The sequence below is a fragment of the Plectropomus leopardus genome, chromosome 5 (assembly GCF_026936395.1).
Source record: "Plectropomus leopardus strain MGB_pleo_1.0 chromosome 5, ASM2693639v1, whole genome shotgun sequence".
Lineage (NCBI taxonomy): Eukaryota > Metazoa > Chordata > Actinopteri > Perciformes > Serranidae > Plectropomus > Plectropomus leopardus.
Genome location: NC_142180.1, coordinates 26147457 through 26166937, shown reverse-complemented (window position 1 = coordinate 26166937; position 19481 = coordinate 26147457). Strand labels below are relative to the sequence as shown.

Here is a 19481-nt window from a genome sequence, read left to right as displayed (position 1 = left end):
TTATGACTATGGATGGATTACTGAATGAGCCTACCAGGCACAGGCTGAGGGCCGCAAAATGTCAACCACCTTCCTGACTTTCACCTGCAAAATGTCACTCAAAGCATGTTGACCAGGAAATGACCACAAAGAGGTGCAAAGGTACTGCAAGAGGATAAAAAATGACTACAGACACAAAATAACCAAAAAATAATTTTAAAAAAACTTCATAATGCAACAAAGTTACCTCTATAAGTAACAAAATAACCAAAAAGGTAAACAAAATGACCACAAAGGAGACACAAAATTACGACAAAGTGGCACAAAATGACCCAGAAAAACCCAAACAAACAAACCCAACACAAATGACTTCATAGAGACACAAAGTTTCCCTAGTGAGACAGAATACAGCCTTCTTTTAGGAGACATAAAATAACCTTAAAGGCGCACAAAATGAGCCACAAAACAACCACAAGGAGAAACAAAATGTCTACAAATAGACATAAAACAACAAAAACAATGCACCAATTACTTCATAGAGACCAAAGGCTTCCTCATTGGGACACAAAATGACCTTAAAGAAAGAATAAAACACAAAAAGACACAAGATAACCACAGACACACAAAATGACTACAACTACCAGGAGACACAAAATGACCAAACAATACACAGAATACCCCTAAGAGACAAAAAATAAGTTTGAATGGTCACTAATTGTCCAGAAAGAGACAACCCCCCAAAAAAAACCCACATATAGATGAATACAAATGACAAAGAAACATAAAACACACAGTCTGTGGGTTTTGCTTCTATGAGAGGAGGCCCTTTTGCATAGCTGCGCTTAGGGGCAAATTGTCTCATAACCCTGCCGTGATTATGATTTTGTTTTCATCATCAAAGTCTTCACTGCCACATAAGTAATTTGGCATATTTACAAGGTTTAAAGTTTGGTCTGCAATACAGGCTGTTAGTTTCATCATCAAACCAGCTCTTAAAAAAACTTTCATTTTTTAATTTATATATATATATATATATAAACCTGCCTAGAACATGGAGGACACTTGCCTGTAAGAGCAGAAAGAAAATATTTACATGAAATATATAAAAAATCACATGTATTTATTTATATTTTTATATACATTACAGATGTATATGCACATATATACATACATAGAAATAAAAAGTAAAAATAAAATAAACGAATAAATAATATTCTAAACACTGTAAGCCTATTAATTAGACAACACACTGCATTGATGTGCACACTTTGCATGAGAGATGCCTACTTTAGAAATGACTGCTAGGTGGTATCAGGCAGAGCTTTAAGTTCACCTACATATATCAATATGTATATGTATATGGGGTCCCAAATCAAAATGAGGACACAAAAATATATCTCACTACATAAACGAAGACACGGATAACGTATGACCTAAAAAACTATGTGATGAAATAATGAAGGTATGTGGCGTGAGCCGGTCACTGCTGGCCAGCCAAACCTCTGCATCTGTAAATAAATGTCATCATAATTCACAAAAAATCCCTGCTACGTGGAGTAGGGCGTGGCTGAGAATGAAGCACAGTGACGTGAGAGTGGCAGTCATGTTCTTGACCAATGGGAGGACGAGGTATGCAGAAAGGGGCGGGGAAAACTGGTGTTTATGTACTTTCCCGCCGTGTACGTCACTGTGTCTCAGTGATGGATGTCAGCTAGCAATGGATGCTTACATCAGCTGTGGAGGGCTTTGACAGAGGGGATTTGGATGGTTTGGACACAGGGTCCAGGTAAGAGGGGTTTATTAAATGTATGTGTTAATTTTAGCGACACCCGGCCGGTCTCTAAATACGAGCTGGCGAATGGACGTTAATCGGTAGGATGAGCTAGCTAATGGTACTTGCTAGCTAGTTGAGGCTAATGACAAAACATCGGATTGACCAGTTAAAAGTGGACGCTAACTCTGTCTACTGCTCTGGTTAATCTATTATATACATTGTTTGTGCTTGTTTTGGGTGCCTGTATTTTTGTGGCAGCGATGCTAATGACGTGGCTATTGTTAGCTGTCGGTACACATTTGCTAGCTAACTTACCGAGTTTCAGGACATCAGCAGTTAGCGAAATAAAACCATCACTCTGAGCTGTTATAACGCTGTATATAATGAATAAATGCCAACTTTAAAAAGTCCGAAGCGTGCCTTTTACTTGGCAGAAGGCTACAGCTAATAATAATAATAACCAACCACACCGAAACCAAAATTTGAAATTAGAAAGTGTCAGAAGGAGGAAGTTACACGTCAAGTTATTGTAGGAAGTTAAAAGAGCTTTTTGCTTTTTCATTGCTCACATTCTTTGACCGTCCACTTGTTTTTGTGTATGTTGATGTCTCCGCTGATGCAGTTTGTTCCAGACTAACTCAGTGTTTGTGATGGTACCCTCAGTTGGCAGACATGGTGAGGCACAGCATGATGACAGAGCTGCAAACCTTCCAGCACTCTCTCCAGGTGAGATCTGATATGCAAATACTGGTGATTTCAAAAGTGTTGACTTCCTGAGACATGTCTTAGATAAGATCAAGCTGCCAGGAAGTTGTCCACAGGCTGTCAAGGTTATCTGTGCAGGATTGTCAAAGTTTCAACATTCTCAAATGAGTCATGCACTATGACATGTTGTGTAAATGCTTCTGGTAATACCCAGTGTGAGATAAGGCCTGTCATGTTGTTTCCTGTGTTCTCATCAGGCCACTCTTTAGGCAGGTTGCCACTGCGGAAAATAAGGTCAGGGAGGCTGGGACATGTAGTTCTGTAGAATAAAACTTTTTATCAGCTACACGTGTTTCTGTACTGTAGGCTCTTCAATAAGTGTTTTAGAAGTTGTGTGAAAATTTCAGTCTCACAATTTTACACTGAGAACAAAGTGGGAGCACTCTGTATTCCTTCTTGTACTTTCTCTACTGTATCACCACCTGATCTCTCTTGCTACTCTCGCACTTTCCCCTCCCTCTCTCCCCCTTCCATGCGGCCTCCTTCTCTCTGTTACAGGGTAACTCCCTGGCTGTGGGCCAGGTGGGGCAGAGTTGTGGGGGAACTCAGGAGAACGGGGTTGCTTCAGTGGAGAGACAGCACCTTTCCCAGGGCCCAGCAGGTACAACGGCCCTGATTTAGGACAGCCCTGAAACTTATGGTGCAAACAGTATCACACCGGCACAGTCTGTACTGTTTTAACTAAATTGCTGACATATGGGTTTTTTTGTGTTGCAACAGAAATTGAGAAAAGCCAGCCAGTGAACATCCCAGATGCAGCTAAAAGAAAAAAGAAGAAAAGAACAAGAGCGACAGACAGCTCCACAGGCACCTTTGATGGTAATAAAGCTGATATTACTGTCAGACATTGAAAATCAAAAGATAACACAAACACGTACTGCAGTTTCATGTATCACCTTTTCTTCAGATCTCTACAAATTGACAGATGAGGTGCTCGGTCAGGGGGCCTATGCTAAAGTTCAAGGATGCATAAGTCTGCAGAATGGACAAGAGTTTGCTGTGAAGGTGAGTAAGGATATTTTGTAGGTAACAGCGTAAGACATTTTTTTCATAATAGTTAGAAAATGCTGAGACAGCTTGTTGAAAGCTAGTTATTGTTTTCTTTTTTTAAGTTGTCCCATGCTGTATTGTGTTGGGGATTGTTAAACATAGTTTAAATAAACATAGTTTAAACAATGAAAATCAAAATTGTCCTTGATTCTGTTGCATCTTTGGAGTTGAAGGATGGGTTGATTAAAATCACCAGCTACTATGAAAATTTCAACCAGTTGCTTGTGCACAATTTAGCACAGTTCTAGAAATAGTTTTGCACAAAATCGTTGGCTAATTTTAAATAAAGCATGCAATGGTCTGAAGTTTTATGTATAATGTGTTGTGTTTTGTCTTAAAGATCATAGAAAAGAGTGCAGGACACAGCCGCAGCAGGGTCTTTCGTGAAGTGGAGACTCTCTACCAGTGTCAAGGAAACAAGTGAGCGCATTTTATATAAAAAAGTTGTTCTAAACTGAATTTTAAACCCACACAGAATGAAACAGATTCTAATCATTGGGAAATCTCTTAATCCAGCAACATTTTGGAATTGATCCAGTTCTTTGAGGACAGCTCCTGCTTTTATTTGGTGTTTGAAAAGCTGCGTGGTGGTAAGTACAACTCAGAAGTTCAATTACACTCACTGCATACGGTTAGCTTTTTGAGATGACTCATTATTAACACACTGATTGCTATAAGTGATTGTCTTCTCTTCCTCCAGGCTCCATTCTTACACACATCCAGAACCGGAAGCACTTCGATGAACTGGAGGCCAGTAAGGTGGTTAGGGACATTGCCCAGGCTCTTGACTTCTTACACACTAAAGGTAGGTCAACATCCAAACAGCTATCATTTGAAAGTCAAACATAATAGCCGCGTTTCCTCATTTCTTCATGGTGATAATGTGCTTTTTTACAGGCATTGCCCATAGAGACCTTAAGCTGGAGAACATCCTTTGTGAATACACAGATTGGGTACGTGACTTTTAAAGGACAGAAAGCTTTCAGAAGCACATCAGTTATTCAAAGAGGTTTAGAGTATGACATAATGTTTACCCTCATTGTTCTATTCAGGTGTCCCCAGTAAAGATCTGTGATTTTGACTTGGGAAGTGGAGTGAAGCTCAGCAGTGCCTGTACGCCCATAACAACTCCAGAGCTCACCACACCGGTAACAGTTTAGTTTTGAATCCATACACACACAATATCAGTGTGATGGATAACAGTTATGCGACTCTTGATGTTTTTTTTGTTTTTTTTTTAACTTTCTTAGTGTGGCTCAGCAGAGTACATGGCTCCGGAAGTAGTTGAAGTGTTCACTGATGAAGCCTCCTTCTACGACAAACGCTGTGACCTTTGGAGTCTTGGAGTCATCCTCTACATCCTGCTGAGTGGCAGCCCCCCTTTCACTGGTCACTGTGGCACCGACTGCGGCTGGGACCGGGGAGAAACCTGCAGAACCTGCCAGGTATGTTCACCCATTCAGCCTCTGCACTTGCTCAGTGTCCATCTTTACGTCTCTGTTCAGTGTTTAGAGTCGGTATGAATGAAAATTACAGAAACAGGTGGCTAGCACAGAATGGTTTCTTATGTTTATGTCCCCTAAAATGTCTTGACTACAGTGACTTGTATCTATGCAAAGTTTGTCACCAGCGAGGTGTTCCTTTACTGCAGAGGGTGACGTCTGTGAATTGCCCTAAAATCTTAGGTTCCAGTGTACCCTGGGCAAGCTAGATTTGGTGCGTGATTAATTTGAGAAACCTGACATCTCCAGCAGACCTATTACATGTAATATCAAAATCTCGGCCAGTTGAACTACATCTTTATGCAAACTCTGATGGGACCTCTGGTGTATAATTGCATAATGACAATGGGCCTCATTCACAAATGGTGCGTACGCACAAATCTGTGCTTAAATTGTGCATACAAACGTTTCAGGAAAAACCCGCAATTCATCAATATTTTCTCACCTGAATTTTATCTTACTCTGCGAATAAATTTAGAACTGCCTCAGAACATGTATATGCACAAATGACGAAGGCCAGGCTGTCTGAGAAAATGAAAACACGCACATTTTAACTAAATACACAACATACCAAAACTGCGTTTATTAAAAAAGGCTTTAATAGACAATATTTAAAACAATTAATTTACTAAATCATGCACATATTTCATCTCCGGCCTTTCATCCTCATCAACTATTGTCATAATTAAAATATTCCTCAAAAAAACAAGTGTCCAAGTCCAGCTCTTTGTGTAAAGTATATAAACAGAATTGCCCTGAAAGTGATGGCGCCGTCTGTCTTTTTCAGTAAAGGCAAGAACACCAAAAAATGATCTTAACAAAAAGTAGACCTAAGATGACAATGATTATTATTATTAACAGGGTATATATAAAATTCTGATCTACCACCAAGCAGGTGTTTAGATGTCATGTCTAACCTTTGAGGTAGATATTTCAGTCTGTGCCATCAGCGAAGAGCTCATCGTAGACCGACTTGTTTGAACATGTTTGAAGAGAGCGAGGAACGGCTTGCCAGCTGTTTCTGACTGCCATTAAGTTCACAGATGCTCACTGAGGGTTTCACACTGGTGTGTCAGAGTCTTAATTTTTCCATAGAGACAACTTAACGGCTTTCTCCATGACACACCTCAGGGCAAACAGAAACCTTATACAGAGAAATGGGGGCTGGTTGCAGACAGCGGGCACGAGCCTGCAAGTTTAGAATGATGCTGATTCACCGACGTACGCACAGAGAACAAAATCAGCTGGGGCGCATGTGTCATGAATCAGACGGTAGTTTTGCGAGCACACTTATTAATGCGCAGTGAAAACGTTTATACGCACATAATAGTAAATGGGAGCCACTGTGAACACACTGTGATATTGTAGCAATAATTAATGTATGTTTCACAGCTACTAATGCTGCGGCAGCCACTGCCAGACAGTCAGAAAGCTAACGTACAATATAAACAGATAGATGTTAATCACAATTACCATTCTGTCTGCTAATCCCAGACGCTGAATCTCGCTGATGTTTCCTCTGATGCTAAAGGTAGCCAAAAACAAGGGAAATGTCGAGTTTGACTTATATATGTAAAATTATGTTACAGAAAATAAATAAGTACATTCATTTCTTTTTTTTAAATACATTTTCAAAGGTAATTTCCTTGTTTGCTTTTTAAAATTGATATTCCTTTTTTAGTTTTGTTTATTTAAATTTGGGGGCTTATTTTTGGGATAATTTCACTGTTACCAAAGTTACTTCTTGTAACTTTTGAGTAACGTCTTGCTAATTTTTGGGCCATTTCTTGATTTGCTCACTGCTTTCTTCCCATGTTTTTGAAATGAATCAAGCCAATATACTCAGGTTTCAGAGGGTTAAAACACGTGAGGAGGGGGACTTTACAAAGATAGTGTATCTGTTATAAATAGCGTTTGCCTGCTACAGTCAGGCTGTGTTGCTCAACAGTTATTATAGTACATGTTCCTCTTAGTTCAGTCATATCTAATCTATGGGTATTCTTTAAACCATTAGGAACAAAGCGTGTGTGTGACCGTATGGATTGATTTCGGCATGGCTGCATCTGTGGTTCTGGACATTCATTTTATTCTCTGTTATCACCTGATTATTATCAGAGTTCTGGTTTAATGTTTAATCTCACCTCCGGTGTGTTGAGAGGCGCTGGCGGAGCAGAATTCAGTCACACAGACTCACACACAGCTAATCAAACAGCTGAAGCGTTTTACAGGATGTTGTGTCTTCCTCTCTCTTCAGAGTAACCTGTTCGAAAGCATCCAGCAGGGCAAGTATGAGTTTCCCGACAAGGACTGGGATCACATCACAGGGGGGGCCAAGGATCTTATATCCAAGCTGTTGGTTCGGGACGCGACTCTGCGCCTCAGCGCTGCTCAGGTCCTCAAGCACCCCTGGGTGCAGGGGGTGGGTATCATTACACGTGTGCACTGAAATAGCCGCTTTGTGGTTGGTTCTGTAAAGCTGATAGACGTTTTTTAGGATTGCATTAGTTCAGCAGCTGGTCGATGGTCCAGTATTGGTCACAACTTGTTATTGAACGTGTATCAATATGAGCGCTTCAGTTAACGTCTGTGGCCACTTAAATGTGACATAAACTGACGCACATAGAATTAAAGTAGAACAGATGTGCTGTTGTATACAGGGTCTTTTGTGATTGATCTGATCGACATCACACACTCGCCTTTGTTCATGATATGATGATATGAATATGATGATTAACGGGTGTCATCAGCTAATGGGGGATCCTTTTAAATAAATGAATAAATAAATACAAGACCACCACTGTACCCAGGGTTCCTGCAGATCCTTATAAAGTCTTAAAAGACGTTGAATTAATTGATCTGAAAATATGTTTTCAGTTGGTATTAAAAGGTCTTAAATTAATCTTTTAAAAGTCTTAAAATTCTAAGACAGTTTATCAGTCATTTTTCTCTGATATTGCGTTATTCTTATAACTTACCAAATTCCTCTCACATTAACATTAAAATCATGTCTTATGTTACAGTCAATATTTGGAAATATTGCAGGAAATTGTCACTAACCCAAATAATTTATAAAAAACTATCCTAGAAGTGTCAAATGAATGCAGACATAGAAAAAACAAAACAAGGCGCTCCAGCTTCGGTGAAATAATTTCATATGTTTACTCTTCGAGCACCTAAATAATAAAAAAGCCATGGTTTTCCATGGTTGTCTGCATTATTTTGAGACATCTTGGATCTTGTTTTTTTTTAAAAATTTGTAGTATTGAAAACGTTGTTCATATTTTCTTTTTTATTATTTTTTCTTCAAATTTTTATTGTAAAATCTTCAGTTTCAGTCCAAATGGAGTTTAAAAAAGTCTTAAAATATCTTAAACCTAACTTCCTTCAGCTGTATGAACCATGGTATCAGTTCTATTTCTGTTTTAATTTCAATTTTAATTGATTTCAAGTCAAATATTCATTTTCTTTTTCTTACAGAACGCTCCAGAGAGAGGTCTTCCAACTCCTCGTGTTCTGCAGAGGTATGTTTGATGGCTTAGAAAGTCAAGTCAAATATATTTCTGAGGTTAATAAGGAGCTTTCAACAAAATTCTAGTATTTTAAAAAGCTCGAAGAAGGAAGTCAGTTCAGCTTAAAACATTCAACCGTCTCTTAAATTTCCTTCTGCTCCCTGTCCTCTCCCAGGAACAGCAGCACCAAAGACCTGACCCAGTTTGCAGCAGAAGCCATCGCCTTTAATCGGCAGCTATCCCAGCACGACGAGCAGCAGGAGGACGTCGGTGCCATCGTCTGCTCAATGAGGCTTTCTCCTCCTTCCAACTCCAGACTGGCCCGCAGACGGGCTCAGTCTAACGCCCTGCGGACCAGGGACTTCGCACCTGCATCGGACGACCTCACAGCCTGAAGGACCAGTATAAGTCCGCTCATCGTGTTTTCTGACTGATTTCAGCCTCTGCGTGCTCCTTGTGTGTGTGCTTTTGTTTTCACAAGGAGTGTTGTAGAGGCGACCACACAGTAGCGACTAACTGTTCTTGGTGTCAAAGTTTTTTTTACATGGCCAGTAAATTTATCAGCAAAACAAAGTTTGAGCACCAAAGAGGGCAGTTAATCAGCTCCCGCCTCCTAATTTTAAACAGATCTGAAGCTCCTGAGATTTCTCCAGGAAACAATTTAAGCTAGTTTTAAACAAGGACTGCTTAATTTGAGAAAAGCTTTGGGCTTATTTTTACAGTTAGTCTTAATAATAATGATGATAATAAATAAGTCCATATTTATTTTCTGTTCCATTATGATAAAATTTACAGTGATCCCAATACAGCTCTTAATGCCAGCAGTTTATATTAAATATCTAATCAGCACATATCATTATCAACACAGCATTACACGGGTTTAGCACGGTTTTGCAACTGTTGCTGTCCCAATGCAATATTAGTTTTGATAGATTTTAGTTTTACTTGTTGTCCAACTGGGAATTGGTTTATATTTTATGTACTTACTGCTTCTTGGTCACTGGAGGAAAAGGTTGAGTTCTCTCTTATTTTTACTTTTATCGAGCCAGTCAGTGTATGTGATTAGATGTGTGTAGATGTATGTTGTTTCAGTTATAAAGCAAGATACACTTAAAGGACACTGTCCATCTCTGAAAACGGACATTTCTCCATTTTACCTTTTTAAGTCATTCTTGTTGAGGCTGTGTAGAACTTACAGGAAGTGCAGGAACGTGAATGGATGAGGTTAGAGAAGACCCTTTGATCAAAAAGTTGTTTTTTTAAATTTGTATTTCTAGCTTTCACTTAAACACAAGCTACCTGTAGCACTGATGTACTTTAAAACAAGTCACCTCTTTAATTTATCTGAAAGGGAGAATGTTGTATCGAAAATAATCGGTTTGGTCTAACAATGTGAAATCAACACCTTCAGTAATATTTATTTTTTAAGAGGTTAACTTTTTTAAACTCATCAGAGTCAAACATTACCTCAGGCTCTTATTTGATTTGATTTGATTTTTTGCACATTTTTATTGTACCAATGTTACACCAACCCAAAAAGATTTTCTTAGTTTCTTATTGTCTTATTGATTTGATTTCTCAGAGTGTTTTTAGTTTGAATGACTTGAAATGTGAAAATTGCATTCGTTGTGGTTGTATGTGAAGCTAATGAGACTTAAAGGCCCATGGTGTAGGATTTAGGGATACATTTTGGCAAAAATGGAAAATAATGCAATAAGTAGGCTTTCTTTAGCTTATAATCACCTGAAAATACGAATTTTCATGTAGTTAGAAGCCCCACCTCAACGAGCCTAACAGCATTGGTAAAAACACTGATTTTTAACATTAAAATGCTTAGTTCAGTATTTTTACAAGTGTATATCGCCAGGTCAGTTTGTTTTTGAGAAGATGAGAGCTCCTGAGGATAATTCGGTTTGGCATAAAAACGCTAAAGGAGTTCTAACTTCAAGTTCACGCTCGGCTCATAGGAGAAGTTTCATCTGGTCTGAATATGAAATCCTCACCACTGTGTGCCACTAAAGCCTGCACACTGCTCTTTTACAGGTCCACTGTGTAGGATTTAGCGGAAACCAGTGGTGAGGATTGCAGATTGCAACCACCTGAAACTTCTCCCATGTGCCAAGAAGGAAACCGATGGCTGATACAAAAAACCTAAATGTTTAGGTTTGGTTTGTCCGTTGTGGTCTACTGCATAACATGTATGCGAATATAATATGGCTCAGTCCAAGGTTACGAAAACACAAGGTTTCTCATTTTCAGGTGATAAGAAGCTAATGAAAACAGAAATATTATACCATTTCTGCTATTAGATTCCCTTAAATCCTACACACTGCTCCTTTAAGTGGGTTTATGAATAGTTGATGTTACATTTTGTAATAAGATAGAGGATTCCATACTGGGGTTGAAGGGATTTATTTTTATACAGGTATTTGTATATTGTTTAGTTTTGTAGTTTTGGCTCTGTAACTGGCTCTAAATGTGCCAGAGGAAAGAATAATGGATTAACTATGCCGAGACTTTGGTCTTAGATTTTCTGGAGTCCATCAAGTTGCTGATATTTACTTTTTTTTTTTAAGAAATATTTTTATTTTTTCTTTGTTTCACTCATTAAGGATGCTGTCTATGTTTGAATGGGGTCACTGATGGCAGTTTATCACCTCTATTTCCCCTAACCCTATTAACTTTATGTTTCGCCTGCTAAACGACACGTCCCCCGATTTCACACTGTTGCCATGGACACCCCATCCCTATAGCAACAAAGGGCCTTCAAAGGCTGAGATTTGCTCGGAGTGAATACACACATTAGGGAAACAACCACTTGCTATGTTAAAGCTCGCTTTCATTATGAATCATAACAGGACTTGTTTGTTTTCTTTCCCATCAACATGTAACGGCATCAAATGAGATACAGTAATTGGTGTGCAGTTTTGGAGTCCCATTGAAATTTGTCAAAACTCTTAAGGGGTCCTATGCATAAAGCTCTCAGTGCGGAGCGTATTTTCACTGGTATGCTGTGTTCTCAATAAAAAGATCCTTAACATCTCTTGTCTGATCTGGATTAAGTTAATTGATAAGTTTAGTCTTTATCCATTTAACGCATTCAGGCAAATTGAGAAAATAAGTTTCTCTTTCATAAGAGTAAAAGTAAGAGTTTAAAGCTCATTTTAAAGCAGGGGAGAAATAATAATAACATTTTTTAAGATCCTTAAAAGCCAAAACAACAAAATGTGCCATTTATAATGTATTATGAATAATGGATTTAACTCTTTAATGTCCTTACTTAAAAAAATCTTAGAAATGGTAAAAAAAAAAAGCAGGAAAAAAAAAGTTTTTCAAATAAATCCATACATAAATAAAGAAATTCATTAATAAATGGGCCAAAAATGGGACAAAGTAAAGAAATAAATAATTACACATACATACATATATATTATAGATATATTAGAAAATTATTCAAAAAATCAATCCACAAAACCATATTTATAATCAACATAATCCTTATTCAAAACTATGTTACATGAAAAAAAGATATATATATATATATATATATAATTTTCATTATTTTTTTAACCTTTCTTTTTTGTTTTTTTTAAGGTAATTGTATTGTAATTTTTATTTTCTAATTCATGTTCTTTTTTTGAGCCAAGTTGCTCGTTGCCTTTTCCCCATGTTTTGAAAGAAACCAAACCAATTTGCTTAGGTTTCAAAGGGTTAATTGGGGAGGTTTGTATGGGAGCTCAGCAGCGCCCCCTGTGGCTCATTTTCATTGTAACCTGTGGTGCGAGAGCAGTCGCGCGGAGGCTCTTCACTCTGCTGTTCACCTGCAGGAGGGAGACATCTCCAACTCCACGACTCCTGCACAGCAGGATGGACGGACCGAGGACTGAAAAACATAAGAGAGGTTTATGGGTCTGATCTCAGGTAAGTAACACTGAGAAGAGAACATAAAATATGTCTTTGCTGTTGTTTCCGTTTTTATTTTTATTTTTTAGTGCAAATTGCCTGTGCACGCCTGGCAGCGTGACCAGCAGTGACGCTACAATGAGAATTTTATTAGAAATGATTTTACTTTTGGTGTAATTGCTCAGCATGCTTTCCATGTTGGCAATTTATTGCTCTTTAAGGATGAACATCTGTTTCAGCGAGAATAAATAATCAATCACGTTTCTGGAGAATCGTTTGTTACATTTTGGAAATTACCTCTAAATTAAATGTTTAAACCTATGAAATCTGCAAGGACATCAGTTTTTATTCAGATCCCTTTCACATATATTTAACTTCACATGGAAACTTGAGAAAAACTGATTTTCTTTGAAAACTTTTCTAAAAAGGCAATGTGCAACTTGGCAATAGATCTCCCTCACATTGTAAGAAATTAGGAAAAGGAGACAAAAAACGACTTGAAATTAGTTTTAAATAGAGATATTAAGTTAATTACAATTAAAAAATATATTTATAGTAATGATTACTGTGATTATTTGTCACTATTTTATTGATATATTTATCTTTTTTTTAAACAACTCTTTTTAACCTATTTTCACCTTCATTCTTTTCTTATTTTGGTAAATGTCAGGTAATTTTCTTGTAAATCATAACATGAAATTTCCTCCTGTGTTTTTGAAAGGAATTAAGCCAGTTTGTTCAGGTTTTAAAGGGTTAAAATAATCAAATATCAGAGGAGTATTTAAAGTGAATTAAAGCTGTACAGCAAAGCATTTCCCCTTTTTCTTCAGCCTCCTCCTCCTCCTCATCAGGATATTACGTGATGAGCTCAGCGATCAGTCAGTCATCTGATCTTCAGCTTCTCTGTCTCACAGATCTTCTCATGAGACATGGTGCTACCTGAGAAAGTCTCCAGGCCATCTGCTCCCAAGAAGGCCTCCAAGCAGCGCGCCCTGCGGCACCAGAGCCTGCCCTCCCCGGCCCTGTGCTGCGCCTGCGGCCTGTGCATCATGCTGGCTGGCATCAACATCACACTGGTGGGAGCTTTCGCCTTCGGCACCTTCATCCCCACTGGCAACCCGCCCATCATCATCGGGCCTCTTCTTCTACTGATAGCCCTGGCCTTCTTCACGGCGTGCTGTGTGGTCAGCAGGAGGCCCCCCGCCCACATGGCCCACACAGCTAAAGGTGCTGAGAAGTGGGGGCTGATCCGGATGGGGACGGTGGCGTTTGAGATGGAGACGAGCGAGCACACGCTGCAGGACACCACAGCCGTTCAGCTCAGCCCCACCAACTCTCCCACCTCCTCTCACAAGTCCAGCTCCAGCCACGGGGGCGACGCCGCTCCGCCCGCTGGCTGCCAGGATGGAGCCGGTGAGCTGCACATGTCAGAGGTGGGTGTCACTATAGATAGCAACACCTTGACCTCTGACAGCAAGGCGAGTTCTCCCACACAGATGCTGCCTGCTCAGAACACTTCCTCTACGTAGTGTGGACTGAATTCTGTTTACTTAGTTGTTTTGCTGTTTAAAGGATGGAAATTTCTAGTGTGACTGATAAGACTGATTGGCATTTTTAAAAAGGAAACTACGGATAGAGTAGGGCAGCAGACTGTAAGACTCTAGACCATTGATACTCAACTTATGGGTCATGGGCCAAATCTGGCCCACAGTAGGGTGCCAAGTAGCCCTACAACCATTTTCTAATTCACAATAAATTGATTCACACTGGATATTGTTTTTGTACTTTTAGTATACATATGGTGCCAGAGTGTATAAAACAGCATACAAATAGGGTTTGTTTATCAAAAAAGTTGCCAGTGGAGGATCCCCTACACCCCAAATAAATGGCTTAGCGAAGCCACTAATGTGGTAAAATCCAAGAGTGTCCTACAATCCTGAATCTCAGAAATGAACTCAGAATGTCCAAAACGTCAGAAATTCATAGAAACGCCCCCAAATACTAGAAACGTCCTAAAATCCAACAAATGCTCTAAAATCCCAGAAATGCCCTAAAATCTGAGAAATGTCCTAAAATCTAAGAAATGTCCTAAAATAGCCTAAATTCCTAGAAACATAGAAACAAAAGTGGCCCCCGAACAAAGTAAGTTGAGTATCGCTGCTCTAGACTATAAAATTCTCTGACTGTATCTTATTCACTGTTGTGGTTAAATGTTTATGCTTACCCCAGGATTTTGCCAGAAAAGAAACAGGAGCTGATACCTTAATCCAAGTGCCTGTTTGTATACTTTCTCTTGTATAAAACATCCAGTCAAGGCAGATAATCCTGCATCCATGTAGATCGACTGTGGTTAGCGCTTGTCAGCCTACGTTTGGAAAGCAGATGTCCAGCCAAGCTTCTCTGAGTCATGAAAGCTGTTCCTGTGTAAGTCTGGCAAACCTCAGCCAGTTTCCCCCTACACACTTTGACAAAACTGTTATCATTTTTATTTTGAAATGCTTGCGTCAGCTGCAATGATTGAGTGACCTCTGTCAAGAAGAACAAATTAGCGAATGTCATGTCGTAGCGCCATTATGTTACTGTCAGTATGTTAGTGACATCTGTATGTTTTAAGCTGAAATGTTACTTGATTGTCAGTTTTATGGTGTGTTTCTGTTTTAAAACCTTGTTGAATATTTAGAAATTAACAAGAATTTAGTGAGACTCTTTGTGTAGCATGCACTTGGACAAAACCATAAAACACAGCCCTGCGCATACATGTCAGGAAGGTATATGGCTTGCAAAGATAATTCATCCGTTATCTGAGAAAAGCCAGCTGCGGCAGTGCAAACACGTCCTTCCTGACATGTTGCCCATCACTTGGCATCTGACCCAACAGCTGCTGGAAAAGGCGAGAGCCCTGTTTACTCATCATTATACATCTGCCGTCCACAAACACAGCAAGACACACAGTGTGATCCCTGCACACAACTCAACCACTGGAAAAGATAACAGAGCAGCCACAGCCTGCTGTTCTCGCCTCACGAATGGCTGCAGGCAGGCAGTGTAGCTGTCTGTAGTTATCGAGTGACTCAGAAATATGGACGAAAATGGATAAAGTGGATGACATGTCTTTGCCACCTGAACCCATTTCAGTGGACTATTAATAAGGTCATGTTGCTCTGACAGGTGGCACGGTGAAATTAATTTAGCGCAGAGTTGCTGTAACTGAGTCATTTTTTGTCACCGTCTGCTCTGTCTCTCTCCTGCTGCTATGGGATTTTTTTCACTTACTGTGCCCCCACCTCTCTCTCCACCCGGCCACTCCACCTCATGAGCCTGATCACCCCCACCTGGTGCTCCCAGCTGCTCTTCATCTCCAAGCAAGCCAGTATTTAAGCAGCCTCACTGTTGGCCAGATTGTCTTTGCTTCCATGCCGGACCTTCCAGCACTCACTCTCAGACTGTTTTTCTGTTTTCGACTCGGCTCGCCTCTGACCACCTCTCCTCGTCTCTGCCCTTGTAAACCTAACAGCCTTCTGTCTCTAACCACGAGTTTTGCCTGTGCACTTCGTGGTTCTTGTCGGCCTGTGGCTGTGAGGTGTTCTTCTGCTTCGGCTCCGTCGAGAGAGATCGCCACTCTACCGACCGTCGTCAGAGCCTCCTGCCGAGCGAAACATCTCCTCTGTGTGAGTGCTGCTGGTTTTTTATTGTTCTTCTGGTACATGGATTCCCCAAATGTCCTCGTTGATCCCGTTACCTGCTCCTACTGGATTTGTCTGCTCTGCTGCCTGCCTGACGCCAACTCTGCTTCCTCCTTGAATACAAGCTCCCAGCTGTAAGTGTCTGCAACTCACCTGATACATTCACCTGCCTGTCCACTCCACCCTCATAATTTTCCCACACGAACTCTGAACTATCACCTTTGAACGTGAGGGCTCTACGAACTCTGCTCGACCCTTGAACTCTGCTCCACCTCAGAACTGATAACTGTCCCTACTTACCTGCAACCTGATTATACTCACCTTTGCTTCATTCAATTTGCCAAAAGATTAAAACGATTAAATAATACCATTATTTAATATCTAATTATTAATTATTAGAATTATTATATAATATCATTACCAACTACTCACCTGCTCTGTTGTGCTGCAATTGTGTTGTCGTCCTCCCAAGTTTCCAAAAAAGAAATCAAACCAATTTTCTCAGGGTTCAAATACTGTGAGGTTTCTGAATGCAGCACCAGAAAAGTAATGTTGATCCAGGCTTCAAAGAGTTAACAGGTCTGGGAGGAGTGGATTGACTCTCAATCAAGCAGGTCACCATCATCTGAGAGATGGATGTGTTTGTCTTCATGTTGCTTGTCTGCTTTGAGATGGTGATTTGATGATGCCTGATGAAGATCAAAATGTTGCTGTCAAATTACTGGGGGATCTCATCAGTGTACAGATCTCCTGTCTGATTCTTAGTTTGTTTTATCCAGCACCTGTAAAAGTGTTTTCGGTGTGCATGCCCTCCACCCTGCTTGCTCTCTTTCTGGGACATGTGGTAGCCTCCTGGGCTGAGCGAGGACCAGGAACCTTTTTTTAGGATTTCTCAGAGCAGTGGGGTCACTGGGTTCATCAAGAAGTCAAGACTCCTACAGATTCTCCAGCAGTGCTGTGGACGGCCTCTGGAGGACACAGACCTCTGTGAAGTTATTTCGCACCCAGGTGAAGAATTACAGGTGACCTTTTAGAGAGAATAAGCTGAGCATCTTCCCCTGGTTTACTGCATACACACAGAGGCTTCAGAGAGTTGAAAGTGACAAAATCCTCATGTTGTTAGAGAATATACAGACATAGTTCCCGACACCCAAAATCTGTTTGAGTAACAGTCATTGACACCAACAAACAGAACCTTTTATTGATGTTTTGTGGGTTATTTCAATATAAAGGTGACATAATTTGACCAAAACAAGATAGTTATTCCTCATATCGATTACATGATTCCTCCAATATTACTGTCAAAGAACACTGTCTTTGATGAATGTAAAACGTATAAAATAGCCGTAATTTGTGCCGCAATCTCAATTTCATTCCACTCTGCTCATTAAAGTAATTTGTGTATTTAATAATGATAGCGAGGCTAAAGGCTCATAATAACACGTGTGTCTGTGAGAGCTGAATGATTCACAAAAGGCTGAGGCTATTACTTTCATGCAAATGGCTATCATTAGAGCGAGGAGCGTGTTCAGTGAGCGTACAATGAACTGGAATCAAATGCAACTGCTCAATAAGTGATTATTTGAGGAGCTTCATAAGATAAGGAAAAAAAAAGAATTCATATCCACTGACAGAGATGAAGTCTTATAACTCCACCTTGTGGAGAGAAGACAGTAGGCCCTATAACACTCATGGAGTACTTATGAAGGACTCTTACACTGTAGTAAAACAGATATCATCCCTGTAGCTTGGTGCTTCAGAAACATTTTCATTAAGACTGTACATCTGCTAAGAAATGTTATGTTAAGGGGAGACACTACATGTGAATAGGATAAAATGTTTAACAATATAGATATCACCATGAAATTTTAGTAGTAGATGACAATTTTTTAAAAATTTTCTAATAAAATGTGTGCTAATTTGCATACATTTCCAAAACAAAAATCTAAACATTGTACGAAGCCAGGTTCAAAATTCTTGTATAATTTTGTTAACATATTAAACTTAAAGGTTTTTAGAGAGGGTGTTTTTATATATATATATATATATATATATATATATATTATATATATATGTATATATATATATATATATATATATATATATATATATGTGTGTGTGTATGTGTATATATATATGTATGTATGTATGTATATGTGTATGTTTGTTTTGTTTTTATCACTTCATATATCTCAAAGTACTATGGACAGCCCTAACATACATGCATACATAAATATTTTTGCCATGTTTTCAAGAACAAAATGTTAACTATTTCAGGCTATGAATGACAAACAAGCCAACTGGTAAATCCCCCAGAATACAGATAGTAATAAAAATGGAAAGTTTGATGTAGGCCTATGTAAATATGACAAAAGGACCTTTATTGTAAAATGCCAAACATTTTTTAGACTACATGATATTTAACACTACAGGTGAAAAGGACGAGAATTCTGACTAATGGATATCACCATGAAACTAACCCCAGTTGATTACTACCTACAATATTACAAGCTTTTTAAAATTGTATGTTTGGACATGCAAATGAGGCATTATCTAAATATCTGCAATATTGGAACAAAAGATTGAACACTGAATGAAGCCAAGTTCAAAATTCTTTACTTAGTCAACAGCCACAAAATAAATAAATGAATACGTTTCTGCCATGTTTTCGAGAATAAAATGTAGATAGGAAAAAAAAGAGGAAAGTTTAGTGTTTGTATGAGAAAAAACAGATTCTGAGAAACTGAAATTATACAGTTTTAGGCCAAAATAAGACACCACACATGAAAAGGGCAAAAATCTAAGAATTTCTAACTAATAGATATCAGCATAAAACTTCTCCAGTTTAGGCCTGCTTACATAAAGACATCTTTTTGTGTTACAATGTTTTCTGAAAATGTATGTTTAAACATACAAAAAGTAATTATGCTGCTTTATCATACATTTCTAGAACATGAATGAAACAGTTAAATCAGTCTTTTGATGTTTTTTTTTTCCAATTAGTCAGAGAGAAGACATCGTATTGAAGCCCAAAATTGACCAGTGCATGAAAAAGTAATGTTTTCACCTAGGGTATCCTTTGTTTTCTCTCATTTTGAGTCTGCATTCATCAGAAATAATGATAGTTTTATTAAGATTAAAATAACATCATCATCTCATGTTTTTATCCACGCATTCCACAAATAAAAATATATCAATAAAGATCATTTCTAAATTTAAATAGCAGTGGGGAAAAAAAAATCATGTAATTAACTGTATCCAGTTCTGCCACTAGAGGGCAGTATCGCCCTTCACACGGTGTTTCCATGGTTTCCAC

At 38.9% G+C, this 19481-nt stretch overlaps 2 protein-coding genes across 3 annotated transcripts; both read left to right on the top strand.

Annotated features, from left to right (window-relative positions):
• Positions 1-1626: 1626 nt before the first annotated feature.
• mknk1 (MAPK interacting serine/threonine kinase 1) lies at positions 1627-11621 on the top strand. Of its 2 annotated transcripts, none has more exons than XM_042481675.2 (14): positions 1627-1765; positions 2417-2479; positions 3017-3119; positions 3239-3337; positions 3426-3523; positions 3909-3988; positions 4085-4158; positions 4269-4373; positions 4466-4521; positions 4621-4716; positions 4819-5013; positions 7325-7489; positions 8548-8591; positions 8755-11621. In XM_042481675.2, exons 2-14 carry the CDS (start codon positions 2426-2428, stop codon positions 8972-8974), a joined length of 1389 nt encoding a protein of 462 aa, XP_042337609.2. In that variant the 5' UTR covers positions 1627-1765; positions 2417-2425; the 3' UTR covers positions 8975-11621. The 2 variants fall into 2 exon arrangements, with proteins under 2 accessions (XP_042337609.2, XP_087933959.1); XM_088077833.1 differs by having other exon boundaries at positions 1669-1765; positions 2376-2479.
• A 741-nt stretch (positions 11622-12362) lies between these two features.
• On the top strand, positions 12363-16391 carry LOC121964064 (transmembrane protein 275-like). The gene is made up of 2 exons (XM_088077832.1): positions 12363-12500; positions 13397-16391. Exon 2 carries the CDS (start codon positions 13412-13414, stop codon positions 14009-14011), a length of 600 nt encoding a protein of 199 aa, XP_087933958.1. The 5' UTR covers positions 12363-12500; positions 13397-13411; the 3' UTR covers positions 14012-16391.
• Positions 16392-19481: the final 3090 nt, after the last annotated feature.

Bases quoted from the DNA above. Each gene is read 5' to 3' on its own strand.
- mknk1 (XM_042481675.2), top strand. From the start codon at position 2,426: ATGGTGAGGCACAGCATGATGACAGAGCTGCAAACCTTCCAGCACTCT. The intron at 3,524-3,908 runs GTGAGTAAGGAT...TTTGTCTTAAAG, and splicing joins GACAAGAGTTTGCTGTGAAG to ATCATAGAAAAGAGTGCAGG. The intron at 5,014-7,324 runs GTATGTTCACCC...CTCTCTCTTCAG, and splicing joins AAACCTGCAGAACCTGCCAG to AGTAACCTGTTCGAAAGCAT.
- LOC121964064 (XM_088077832.1), top strand. From the start codon at position 13,412: ATGGTGCTACCTGAGAAAGTCTCCAGGCCATCTGCTCCCAAGAAGGCC.